General features: G+C 42.2%; 1 protein-coding gene across 15 annotated transcripts in view; it reads right to left on the reverse strand.

The window, feature by feature from the left end:
* ATG7 (autophagy related 7) overlaps positions 1-13,700 on the reverse strand; it is a 308,165-nt gene that overhangs the window by 166,813 nt on the left and 127,652 nt on the right. For 14 of the 15 annotated variants that reach the window (XM_074344329.1, XM_074344328.1, XM_074344327.1 and 11 more), the window contains 4 exons: positions 13,362-13,506; positions 8,525-8,683; positions 2,129-2,323; positions 705-905 (listed from right to left, as the gene is read on the reverse strand). In XM_074344329.1, the coding sequence (XP_074200430.1) occupies positions 705-905; positions 2,129-2,323; positions 8,525-8,683; positions 13,362-13,506 (700 nt within the window). The remainder of the gene's footprint in view (positions 1-704; positions 906-2,128; positions 2,324-8,524; positions 8,684-13,361; positions 13,507-13,700) is intronic. The other variant, XM_074344330.1, reaches the window with a different exon arrangement.

A 13,700-nucleotide genomic window follows, 5' to 3' on the forward strand; every position in this document is an offset into this window, starting at 1 on the left:
AGGGTAGTGCTCGCTGTTCGGAGAACTTCCTTTCACGTTTGACTCACCTTGCACTGCTGAGTGTCAGGGAATGTATTCTTCCCTCCCCTACTGGGGTTTGCAAATAAAATACAAGGTGCCCATTTAAATTTAATTTAAAATAAACAAAAAAAATTTCTTCTTAGTATAAGCAGGTCTCAAATATTGCATGGGATATACTTATACTAAAATATTATTCATTATTTACCTGAAATTCAAAGTTAGCTGGGAATCCTGTATTTGGACTTGCTAAATCTGACATCCGTATGGGCCCCAGGCCCATTCTGCAGAAGCACAGAGAGCTTAACAGATTTATTTGGAATTACCCCATGAGGCAGTGTCCAAGCTCAGACTGGAGTCTGGGTCTTCAGACTCCTCATTTAATACCCTCTTCACAAAGATAACGGGCACGGTGCTGAGTGCTGCCCGGGACCAGTCTCCTTGCTAAGCCTCCCATACAAATGGTTTGTAGCTGCGTTTACACTGGCGAACAGGGAACAGCTGTACACAGCTGATGATGCCAATCAAGGCTCACAGAGGGATAATGCCACCCCCCAAACTGGAGGATTCTTCTCTGTGTGAAAAGACAATATTTAAATAGTCACAAAGGAAAGAGCTGGGTCTGTCTGCCCGAGTGGGCAAGACAGCAGCAGGGAAGATTTGGAACCACAAAGAAATGCACTTACATCTCCCGGGGCCACCACATCGTTGCAGAAATAGCAGCCAAGTTTGTAGCCAGGGATGTTGGCAAACAGTGACGAGCCCAGGTCGGCAGGTGCCACGGGGTGGCTGGGACACAAGTCCCCGGCACCCTGCTGCTTAGGTTTCTTCAGGCCGTGTCTCATGACAACAAATGTGTCAAATCCCAAAGCAGCATTGATGACCAGCTGTGAGTTTTGAGGAATGAAAGATCAGAATTAGGACACACTTATATTTTAAGCTGCGGCTAACTTCCTATTCAGTCCACTTTAAATATAAGTGCTTGCACGTGAGCATGATTAGATCCTAGAAGCTAATGTTGGTAAGAGCTACCCGATACTGAGGTCTTCTGTGCAGAAGACTTGGCAAGTTGTTAACATAAGTTATCTCATTTAGTTTCATTTAAAACTTCCAGCCAATATTTTTTATTTACCGATGAGGAGACAAAGTCAGGGGGGTTATTTCTATAACCTGCCCAAGGTCACCGAGCTGGTAAGAGGCAGGTGTACAAAACCACATCTCGAGAGTTCTCAGACCCATTTTTTCCACCATTAGCTGCCATCTGTCATGTCTACAGAGATTTCTTCCCATAACAGCTTTCTTGAGATATAAATCACACACTATATAACTCACCCTTCACATGGGTTTTTTTTCCTTAACACATAGGTTTTTAAGGACAGCTTTTTAAAATTTATACCAAAAGAACTTCTCTTAGTTGTAATTTAATGTGTTCTCCTAAATTTCTGTTTATACAGCAAGGTGGAAAAATAAAGGAAAACCATCCACAAAACACAAGCTACTCACAAGCTCACAGCTCAAACAATCGCTACTCAGTCTGAGGCGTCTCTCCCTGTCGTCTTCTGCCTTTCTCTCCCTTTCCCTTCCCCCTTTCTCCCTTCTTCCTGCCAGCCCTGTACTTACTTAGGCAGACAGAGATATCTTTATACATACAAACATAATTGCTATAAAATATATACAATATCCTGCTTATTTAACATAATGTGGTATTGTCCACGTTATCAAAATTCTTTGAGAACATAGCTGGGAATGGCTGCGCACTATCCCATCATGTGTACGTACTGTAATCGATTTCACCAGTCAATTCTGTTGGCCCTTGAAGTTGTCACTGACCAAACAGTAGTGAATGAGACAAAAATCTCTGTCCCCTTGGAGCTGACACATTAATGTGAGTGCCCTTCTACTGTAAAGTACCCCGGAAGGTGGTTATGAAAATTAAACAGTGAAGGGTGAGTACTATGTTGGATGATGGTGTGTGAGGCAGACGGTCTGCAGTGGAGTCCCCATGGCACCGTGTCACAAGGTCACACAAAGCACATCTCTTCTCGGGAGGGCGGGCAGAACGGGGACACTCCCCCCAAATCACCGCCAGAGACAAGGACCCACACTCCACCTTTCTCTTGCTTGCAGCGATGACGGCAGGCAGCCACCGGCTCTCCCTGGTGTCCATCAACAGGAACACGACGTCGTGGCCTTCGATGAGCTGCTCCAGCTGCTGCACATCCCTGCGGGCCTGCTCCAGGGTGACGCTGGAGAAGTTCACCGGATGGCCCGGCATGGGGATGCTCATGCTGAACCCGTTGGCGTCCTAGGGAAACAGCCACATGGAGGGGTGTCTGAGGCAAAGGGACGGGCGGCATCTCAGCCTGTGCCTCCTCGTCGCCACAGACATGTATGCTGGCCACTTACAGCCTGAAGTCCTCCCACGGCCACGCTGCTTTATCCTTTTGCTGCCCATGCCCCTGCCTTCTTCACCTCTACAACCCAGAACCCCTTGTCCTGTCACCCACGGTCCCTGAGGATGGACAGAGCAGCAGATAGACATACGCATCCTAGTTCCAAAGCAGGTGGGGGGCACTTCCCACACAAGACAAGGCAAACCCTGCAGAGACCCCTGCGTCCCTTTGGCTCTTTCATCAAAATGCCCTCTACCTGCCCAAGTCCCTCCGTGCAGCTGTCTGTCCCCACTTGTTCCCAAACTGCCCTCCCCTCCACGTCCTTGGAGTAGAACACCTCCAAATGGATGTCAGAACGAAAATAATTTGGCCTAATAAATTCACATAAGGTTACAACAACTGGCAGTCTTGCCTTAATCTGCTTAGTGGTATATGCATTAAAAACAGACAGAACCCCAAACCCTTCCCACTCAAAACCGAAAAACTACTTGCTAACTTTAACCAGAAAATCCACTTGGGAGAGTGTGGGTATCTGACTAGGAGGCAGGGGTGGGGGTGGGCGATGGTGGAGTGTGGGACTGAGTGAAGCTTCATCTTCCATCCAAAAGCCAAGACGCCCAGCAGCCTGGATTCCCTCAAGTGCAGAGCCTTGGGATTTTTCACAGGGGCTTTGGGACAGCTCTGTAATTTCCATTTGTCCCCTGCTGGCCCCACAGTGTCTTGGCAGATGAACGGTGAGTCACATATGGGCGCCGATGAAGCCAGGGGAATTACCTTTCCACAGAAAAGAAAGTGTTCTAGAATCACAAGCTGCACCGTTAACCCGCTGCACAGCACTGGCCACGGGGAAGTGTGTCAAAACATGAGCTTTCTAACCTACTGGAAAAACAGCTCAGGGACAGAGGAAGTGGGTCCTTTCACAAAGGAGAATCTATTTTGTAGATTGTAGCTATTTTCTTCAACTTGAAACCTAACATCTGAAATTCAAGGAAGGCACAGTAGTAACAGGGAAAATTTCAAAAAGAATGAAAGGGGGAAAAAAGCAAGCAAAGCAGAAAGGACGCCAGGCAGAAAGGACTTCAGAAAGAAGAGAGGTTCAAAACAAAGCCAGTTTAACAACGAGAACACCACAGAGACAACTCCTGGGGCCTCAGTAGTTCATCCATCCGCTCAGTAAGGACCGTGCACCGAATACTGTCACAGACAGGAAGAAACAGTAACAGTAATACCTCACTGTCTTCTCACAATTGACAAAACATTTTAAATGATGGTTGCATGATCCAAAAAGCTATTACTTGGGTATTTTAATGACACCAAGGTTAAAGCATAGTTACTCAATACTAATGCTGACCTTTTGAATAATTCAGATCCTCACCCACATCTACTTGGCTAACCCAAACGAATCTCTGCTTCCTAAGTCTCCAGCCAGTTTAAGCTCACGGAGGACTGGCTCTTGGCTCACCAAATTTAGGCCCAGAAGTCTGAGGCTGGGATTCAGCCAGTTTTGACATGGTAGTTCTCAACCCTGGCTGCATGTTAGAACTACCTAGGGAGTTTTTTAAATTCCTAGTGCCCAGGATTTTCCCCAGACCATTTAAACTGGGCCCAGGCATCAGTAGTTTCTAAAACTCTCCAGGTGATCCAGTGTGTAGCCCAGGTGAGGTGTAATTTACAAAGTGAAGTACACACATCTCAAGGGTCTAGTGCACTGTGTTTTGACAAACTGCAAATTAACCGGTGTGTATGCCTCTCAAGGTACAGACCACTACCTCAGACCATGGTCTTGTACCCCTTCCCAGTCAATCCCCACTACTCCCACCCCCAGAGGATGAGAGTTCTGGTTGCCCCACAGCCTGACAACATTTAGCATTGTCAGTCCTTTAATTTTAGATATTTTAGTGCGTGTGTAGTTACACATCTTTGTGGCTGTAATTCATATTTCCCCAATGACGGCTGGTGTTGGGCATTCTATGTGCTCACTAGCCACTTACAGACCTTTACTACAGAAGTAGTGCCTGTCCAAGTCTTTGGCTCCTTTAAAAAAAGATTTGTCTTCCTTAAAAAACTAAAAATAGAATTACCATATGATCCAGCAATCCTACTCCTGGGCATACATCTAGAGAAAAGTCTAATTTGAAAAGACACATGCACCCAAGTGTTCACAGCAGCACTATGTACAGTAGCCTAGACATGGAAGCAGCCTGAATGTCCATCAACAGAAGACTGGATAAAGAAACTGTGGTATATTTATTTATACAATAGAATACTACTCAATCGTAAAAAAGAATGAAATAATGCCATTTGCAGCAACATGGATGGACCTAGAGATTATTACATTAAGCGAAGCAAGTCAAAGACAAACATCACATCTTGTAAGATATCACTTAATATGTGGAATCTTTAAAAAATGACACAAATGAACCTATTTATAAAACAGAAATAGACTCACAGACATAGAAAACAAACATGGTTTCCAAAGGGGAAAGTGGGGTTGTGGGGGGACAGGGGAGGGGTAAATTAGGAGTTCTGGATTAACATACACACACTAATACATACAAAAACAGATAAACAGCCAGGGCCTACTGTATAGCACAGGGAACTATATTCGATATCTTGTAATAACATGTAAAGGAAAAGAACCTGAAAAAGAGTATGAATATATATATATTTTTTTTTTTTCACTTTGCTATACACCTGAAACTAACATGACATTGTAAATCAATTATACTTCAATTTTTAAAAAGTGGTTTGTCTGTCTTATTATTGAATGGTAGGAGCTGTTTATGTATCCTGGATACAAGGTCTTTGCCAAATACCTGTAGTGTGAGTAGCTTCCGTTTCGGCTAGTTTTTCATTTTCTTACCAGCATCCTTGGAGAAGCAGAAGTTTTAAATTTTGATGAAGCCCAATTTATCCATTTTTTCACTTATGATCAGCATTTCCAGGGCCCTAAGGATCTTTATCATCATGAGGTCACTAGGCTGCTTTCTCCTAGAAGCTTTCCAGTTGTAGCTTTTATGTTTAGCTCTGTGGCCTTCCTGGGATTTTACCTAAGGGCTCAGAGCAGTCAGTGGGGTTTCTCCCTTCCAGATAGTTGGGACCCCAATGTCTCCCAGCCTGTGGGAGCTCTGGAACCTAATCTCACAGCAGAATCACGGTGCTTTTTGCCCAGATGACAAAGTCATACTCTGAGAATGAACAGCTTGGTATTTGGTCAAAGACTCAAGGTACTGCCTAGACAGGTTTTGGGAACTCCTCCTCCGCCGTCTCTTGCATGTCTGATGCTCTGTCCTGCAAATTCCAGCCACTGCAACTGCTCTGAACACTGGTCTTGCTTTCCTCAGCTCATCAAGAACAACATTACCTCCTTGGGCTCCCCAAGGGCTCTGGCATGGACTAAAAAGTGCCTCCATTCAATCAACTGGGACAAACATTCCTTCCCTTTTGTCTGAGACCACAGCCTTCCACTGCCAAATGTTCATCGTCTGAAGAGTCATTTTACACAGTATACCCAGGTGCATAATTGTTTACAGTCTGATATCAGTTACTCAACGGGGTTGGATGCAGATGTCCAGAGCAGGCTTTTAAAATCTCTTGTGTGGCTCCATAATCCTCCATTTGATTGTCTGCCCTTTGGGAAAAAAATGGTGACCTCAAATAGTTACTTGATTTATTAAAGGTCATTTTTTTTCCTATTCAATCAATTCAACCCCAGAGTTAGGCACAGTGCCTGTAGCAGAGCAGTTCTATTCATGTCTTGCTCACTGAGGACCAGCCTTCCGTCCATGGCTCAGTGTAAGGAGATGAATAAATATTTGTTGAATGAGAGAACTATACTAATTGAACATACAAAGAAAATCGCATAAGCCTGGCTAATCTAAGTGAAACTGTTTCACAAGTACTTTCCACGAATTTGATGAATTCCACAAGTACTTAGCTGGGTTCTGTACTACGGCTTGTAAGGCATGAAGGATAAAAGTGCAAACAAAAGACCTGGCTGCTGGCGGTAAGGGCTGAATAATCCAATAGGGAAAATGGCGGAACACGATGTAAGTGCTGAGGGAGAGGTTTGATCTGGTGGGCCGATGTCTCCAAGAAAAGTTGAACTTGATCTCTAAGGCCCAGCACGACCCAGCCCTTGCTTGTGCCCTAGCTTCACAGCTGGCTTTCTCGACCTCCGTGCTTCAGCCAGCCTGCTTTTCTCTCAGTTCACAGAAGCGCCAAGCTGCTTCCTACCTCGGGCATCTGCACAGACAGTTCTGCCACCCTTGGTCTAGCGAGCCCCCATCTGAACTTCAGGACTTAGCTTCTTCAAGGAAGTCTGGTCTAGGTCAGGCCTACCGGATAAGCATCCTCATGGCAACTGAGCTCCTCCTTTGTGCACTTATTATAATTGTCATTGTTCAAGAAATTAGTTGTTACTGACCATTTCCCCCCCAGACTCTAAGCCCCATGTGGGGGAGGGGGAACATTGCACGGCTTCCCAGTCCCTAGCACATAGTAGGCCTTAAATAAATATGAGAGGAATGAGTGAGTAAAAGAATAACTGAACAAATAAACAGGGGGAGATGAACTGAGTCACAGACCACGGCTAGGATTTGGGCAAGCAACAATTTCAGGCAACTACTAAGTGGCAGAGCTCAGATTCAAAGTCAGGTCTGTCTGGGACCCGGGAGGAGTTTACAATACTCTCTGGTGATAGACTGGAGTATTCTTCCTGCCTAGGCACTGCCTCCCTCTAGTAGAATCACATGCCCATGCCCATGCCCTTTGCCACATGACTTTGCAGGCCATCCCATTTGCAGGCCATCCCATTAGGAGGGTGGGGTACACCGACCAACACCACTGACCCAGGGCCTGGTCGTGTGACTTGCTCTGGCAATGGACGTGAGGACACCACCCAGTGTCATTACTGAGCTGACTTTAAGAGGTATAAATATGGTTAAGTCTTACCAACTCCTTTTCACTTCCACCTTCTACCCTAAGAAGATCAAGACCAGATGAGTGTTGCTCCCTGAACCTATGTTGGGAAATAATGACACACAGAGCAGACCGGAACTTGACTCGAAGCCCGAGTCCACTGAGCCCAGCAGCTCAGCTGCAGTTAACGCGCAGACCTGTGCGTGTGAAATAGCTGTTTATGACTGTAAGCCCCCGAGATGCTGGGGTGTGTGATGTGCAACAGTCCCAGCAGCAACCTAACTAATATGCCTCCTCAGTGACGGGCTGGAACTTACTCTTTTCTCTTTTGACATTCAGCACCTCACAGGGCACATAACAGGTGCTCAGCCAATACTATTAAACTAAACCCAGTAGACGCCGTTCCTCAGGAACACTGGTGAAAGGGACAAAGCCGTCAAAGTTGCTTTTAAAGCAAAGACTGTTAAAATGAATGAATCTAATGCTGAGTGACTAAACAGAGAAACTTTGAGGAAGCAGGCGTTTTCTTAGCCAGAGCTGAGAGCCTCTTGTGGCACTTTAAGTACAAGCAGATGCTTCGGAGACACCTTCTAACCTCTGTCAGATAAACTGACTAAGCATGCAAGATGCAGACTCTTTTTTTGCTGGATGACCTCAAAAACTCTGGCAAGATTTTGAATCCAATGAGCGGAACGACTTGCCTCTTCCTATCTGGTGTTCTGAAAGTAAATGATGCAAATCAAAGACAAGGAGCAACTAGAGTGAAAACATTTGGCCGGATCCTTCTCCTGCAGACTTACATTCAGCTTGATTTCATAAACCTGTACTACCTACCACGTACTCTGGTGATGAAGAAAAACAGCACCCTACGTCTGCGCCACCAGAGACCCCTGTGGAAGACGGCATGCCCCCCCCACGGCTCAGCTCAAACTCAGATAATGCTCTGCAACTTGGAGACATTTTTTCATATATTCTTCATTTTATTTTCACAATAATATATGAGCGTTTTGTTTTGTTCTTTTGATCCCCGTCTCTGAGATGAGGACACAGAGGCTCAGCCACATGATAAAGGCTGGTAGCAAGTGACAGTGTCTGACTCTTTTTCACCAATACCACAGGGCCTCATCCCCCCAACTTTGACACTGAAAGATCCAGGAGAAAATCTCTGACGTCCACAAAGGGCATCAACGTACCACTCCGGGGAATATTTTCTGGAGCCGGTCTGCTGCCGCCAGGGCCTTGGGCCTACCACCCGCCAGGCAATCTTCAAATTCATAGAGAGGCTGCCTCACAGGGTTGGAATAGGAGATCTTGGCATTGTCCACAAACGTGATGTGTCTGACACCCCAGCCCTGCATGGAAACAGGAGATCACGGTGTTTCTGATGACCATTTCACAGAGGGTCTCTCCTGAAATCCCTAAAAGCGGTTTTGTTTGGGAGTAGCCTCGGATCCTCAAAATACAGGAAACTTCAGAAATTGAATTGTGCAAATTCAGTTTTTGATAAACAGAGTGTCAACTTTCTTTAAAAGACGAAGTAATTACATGAGCCTGGTTTCCTGCAGTAATGAGACTAAGAAATGTCAGAGTGGGTCTGAGTAATAATTCATTTTTGACAGCAGCACCAGAGGAAGCTTTGGAGGTGAGTCCCATAAGAACTGCCTATGTTGCTGTCTTAAAAGGACAAGCAATAGCTGCCCGTTGTCCTGGCTTTCCTTTAATGAATAATTAAGCATAAATAACAGCACATCCTAAAATTCACTTACAGCCTGAGTTAACTCCACGTAAAAGTGACTTGTAAGTTATTTCCAATTATATAACATCACAGAATATTTTGTACTAGTTCTCCAAGAGGCAAAGGCCTTATTAATATTCTGGAACACAGCGGGGACAATTCTACATTCTCAGAAAGAGTTTTCATACACTTCAGTTACATCCCCTATAAAGTCTTATAGAACCACCCAATTTTACAGGAAGGCTCTCTAAAATCTTTAGTCAAAATTATTGTGTTTTACAGATACTAAAACTGAAACCCAGAGAAGATAAGTGATTCATCTTAGGTCAGAGATCTGGTTAGTGGTAGGGAGGAAATGGGATCCCCAGAGTGGCAACCAAATGAAGATGCCTCCTTTTTGGCGGGTGAGATGAGGGATGTGTATTTCAGTGAGTCCTCAACGAGCACAGCAAACTAAGAGAAGCCCTGCTGGGACGGTCACAAAGCAAAGGTTCTGATCTCTGTCTTATTTCAGTATCCTTCCTCGAGGGACTCGGAAATTCAGTCAGACTGATGGCTCCAGGGGACGGTCAACAACAACCCAAGACTCGTTCTCAGGGTTCAGAATGGTGGACCAGAATCCATCCTTTCAAAATCATAGTTTAGATCAGCCATTTGTTTTGAGGCCCACTGGTAACTGTGGTCGACCAGCTCAGTTTTATAAGTGACTTTCACCAGTTAATAAGCCAACTACCATGGAGGGGAAACAAAGGTACGGAAAATTCAAAAGGCACCTGTGCTTGGTTTAAGGCTATTTATTTTGGAAGTATTTTTGCATTCCTTAAAGCAATGCTGAGTGGATAGCAAGGAAGGCAGTCTGGGCACATGCTGGGCAGCAGGAAGAAGCCAGAGAAATTGCAAACATGCCTTAAGTTAGTCACATGCAGGTGGACTTTCACACTTAACTTCTGGTTTCCTGGAATGCTACACAGTTTAAATGGCTAATCTGCAAAGATTAAAGAAAAATCACAATGCTCAATGCTGGTGAGGATGGGGTGATGAAAAAACTATTTTACTGGTTGAGAATGAAAACTGGTATAATTTTTCTAGAAAGCAATTTGACAATCTGTTTCTAGAATGTTTTAAACGTTCTTATCCTCTGACCTACTTCCAGCGATCTATCTTAGGAAACAAAACTGCAGTCACAAGGATGTTCTCTGCAACATAATTTATAGTTGTAAAAAACTGGAAGCAATGTTAATGTCTGACATTAGGGGATTGTCTCAGTAAATCACGTCTCATCATCTGGGAAGGCACAGACCAGAGCAGTTAAAAAAGCTTTTTAGGCATCCTTTTTAATGACATGAGGAAGTGTTTACAATGCTAAGTGACGATAGCAAGGGGCATTTATATATATTCAATAAGATTTAAAAATACACATAAAACAAACACTGAAAGGAAATAAGTGGGAAAGTAGTAGGAAAATCTTCTTTTCTTGTTTTATAATTTTTATGCCTTACAAATTTTCTATTATGGGTCTACAGTGACTTTGTAATTTTAAAAATGCTAATAAAATCTAAGCACCTAATTCTGGAAGTTAGGAAAAGAACAAAATAAATTTCACAAAATTAGGAAGAAATTAATAAAGAGAAAAGTAGATATTAATGAATTTGAAAACAAAAACAAAAATTGTAGAATAAACAAATCGAGAATTTAGTTTTCTGAAAAGGCAAGCCTCTCTGGCAAGTCTGAACAAGCGAAAAGAAGAGAAAATATAAATATTTACCACTAGGAATAAGGAGAGATTAAAAAGAAGATAAAGATTCAAAAGAAAGTAAGAGAATACCACATATATTTACATCAATTAATTTTCAAATTAAGTTGACATGGAAGATTTTCCAGGAAAACAACCTAACTAAACTGACTCAAAAGAGGTATAAAATCTAAAAAGGTCAGTCAATACAGAAACATTTGTAGAAGCTCCCAAAGAGTCCCTGTCCTCACCACAATAAAATTCCACAAGTCACCAAGCCCAGCTAGACTTAGGACTGAATGTTACCAAACCACCAAGTATTAAGTCATACACTAAACTGTCCTGGAGCACAGAAAAAGGAAGAAAGTTGTATTTTATAAAAGTAGCATAACTCAGCTATCAAGATATACAAAGATCACAAAGAAAAGCATTACTCTAAACCAACTTGACTTATGAATACAGATGTAAAAATCAGCAATAAAACATTACCAGATGAATCCTATAGTATATCAGAAGAATAACATACCACGAATAAATAGGGGTTTTTCCCAGAACTCTCAACATTAGAATATTTTGATTTTCTTGATAGATATATTTGATAAAGCTCAACAATCATTTCTGATAAAAACTCACAGTAAACTAGAAATAAAAATCCACCTCCTTAACTTATAAAAGAGCATTTAGCAGAAACCAAATGTTACATATCAAAATTAAAGGAAAAAACAAGAAGTTTCTCATTAAAGTCAGTAACTAAACAAGGATGCCAACTCTCACCACTATTCCTCAACATTACTACAGAATCCTAGCCAATCCTTTCAGACAGAGAAAAGAAACAGAGACATAAACGTTGGTGAGGAAAACTTATCAACCTACAAAGTTCAAAAGAATCAAATAAAAAACTATTATAACTCAGAGAGCTTAGAAAGACAGCCAGATAGAAGACAAACATTCAAAACTCACTGTCTTTCTTATATATCCCAGTACTAGCCAGCTGGAAAAGTTAGTGGGAAGAACATACCTTTAAAGACAAAAAAAAAAAAAAAAAAATTAAATATGTGAAAATGAACTAAATGGGACACGTGGGAGACCTATATAAAGAAAATACTACTGAAGGACTAAGATGATCTAAATAATTTAAGAGCTCTACGGTGCTTCTGGAACTAAGGATCAATACTGTTAGGATGGCAATCCCTCCCAACTTATCTACAAATTCATTTTTTTTTCCTGAAATACACTCAGTTATAATGTGTCCATTTCTGGTATAAATTCATTTTAATTTGAATTAAAATGTGAGCAATAATGTAGGAATGAACCAATGAAATGAGAGAACAAAATAGAGAATTCAAAAAGAGACTCAGGTACAGAAGGGGATTTAGTGTTTGATAAAGGCGGGAAATAATAATTTGGATTATTGAATGAAAGCCATTAAAACAAATGACTATCCCTTTTGTGGGGAAAAAACTGGATCTTTACCTCTCACCATATAACAAGAATAAATTCCACATTGACAAAGATCTAAACAAACAAACAAACAAAAAAAAAAGAGTTCTATGAACCATAAAGGAAAACACTGACATATTCAATAACACAAAGTTTTTAAAAGCTTTTATATGGCTAAAGATAACTTAAATAAATTGAGAAAAATATTTGTATCATATTACAGGAAGAAGGTTAATATCCATAAAAAAAGGATTCAAGTCAATAGAGGAAACACAGCTCAAAGGACATGAATAAAATAAAGTACGTAAAAAAAAATTAGAGATTAACCTCACTAATTAAAGAAATGCAAATTAAAAAGCTCTGTTTTATATTCTAAGATAGCATTTCTACTTCTAGGGCTTTTTTCCTAAAGAAATAATCCTATGGATATGTAAAGAAATAAGAATCTTCACTTCAACAACGTCTCCTAAAGAAAAATATGCTGGAATTGATTAAACAAATTGAGGCCAAGTCACACAATAAAATACTATATATATACATGCCATGGAACACATAAAAAGAGAACCACAATTATTGTTCTATTAAGTTAAAAATAAAAGCCTGTTGCAGACAGTATGCTATGATCCAACTGCTGTAAATATAAATAAGTAAGAGCAAAGATGACAAATGCCTCTCTGTATTGCATATGCCTGCGAAAACCTCAGGGAAAGATGCTGCGTAATAATCTGTGAACTCTGCTTCATTCGCGGAAGTCAGACTTGGGATGGGAGTGGAGGGAGATTTCCTGTTTCTACCTTATAATAAAAGCATGTAATCCTTTTATAATGAAAGAGATGCTGAGAAAAGAAGAAAGGGAGGGTGAGAGGGAGGGAGGGAGAGAGGAGAGGGAGTATCTGGGAGATGGAAGGCACTCAGATACAGTCATCCCTTGGTATCCGTGGGGGACTGGTTCCAGGAGCCCCTGGGGATGCCAGAATCCACAGATGCTCAAGTCCCTTGTATAAAATACAAGGCCCTCCACATCCTTGGATGTGAAACCCACAGGTACGGAGGGTAGACTGTACAGTGAAATAAGAAGGGAAGCCACAGCTTCAGTGGTACCATTTGGCTCCCACAAACTTACCATCAGCGTCCTAGCTACATTACAACCCAAGGTGCCAGCTCCAAGCAGCAGACACTTGACAGACACAACTTTGTCTAAGTCCAAAGTAGGGACCAATCTCCAACACATCAATTTGAGATTTAGATCCACTGATGACTCAGCTAACCTAGAAAATGAGAGAATTACTATTTACTTAGCCAGTCACTCATTTATGCCCCAATCTTGTCCTTATTAGATAAAAAGCAGCTACACGAGAAAATAAGAAACAAACACTAAGAAAATTAGGGTCACAGGGAAGATAAAAGCCTGAGGGTCAGCGGGGAGGAGAAAGGTTACCCCAGAGAGCGCACGGCATCATCA

Source organism: Camelus bactrianus, chromosome 17 (assembly GCF_048773025.1).
Source record: "Camelus bactrianus isolate YW-2024 breed Bactrian camel chromosome 17, ASM4877302v1, whole genome shotgun sequence".
Classification (NCBI taxonomy): domain Eukaryota; kingdom Metazoa; phylum Chordata; class Mammalia; order Artiodactyla; family Camelidae; genus Camelus; species Camelus bactrianus.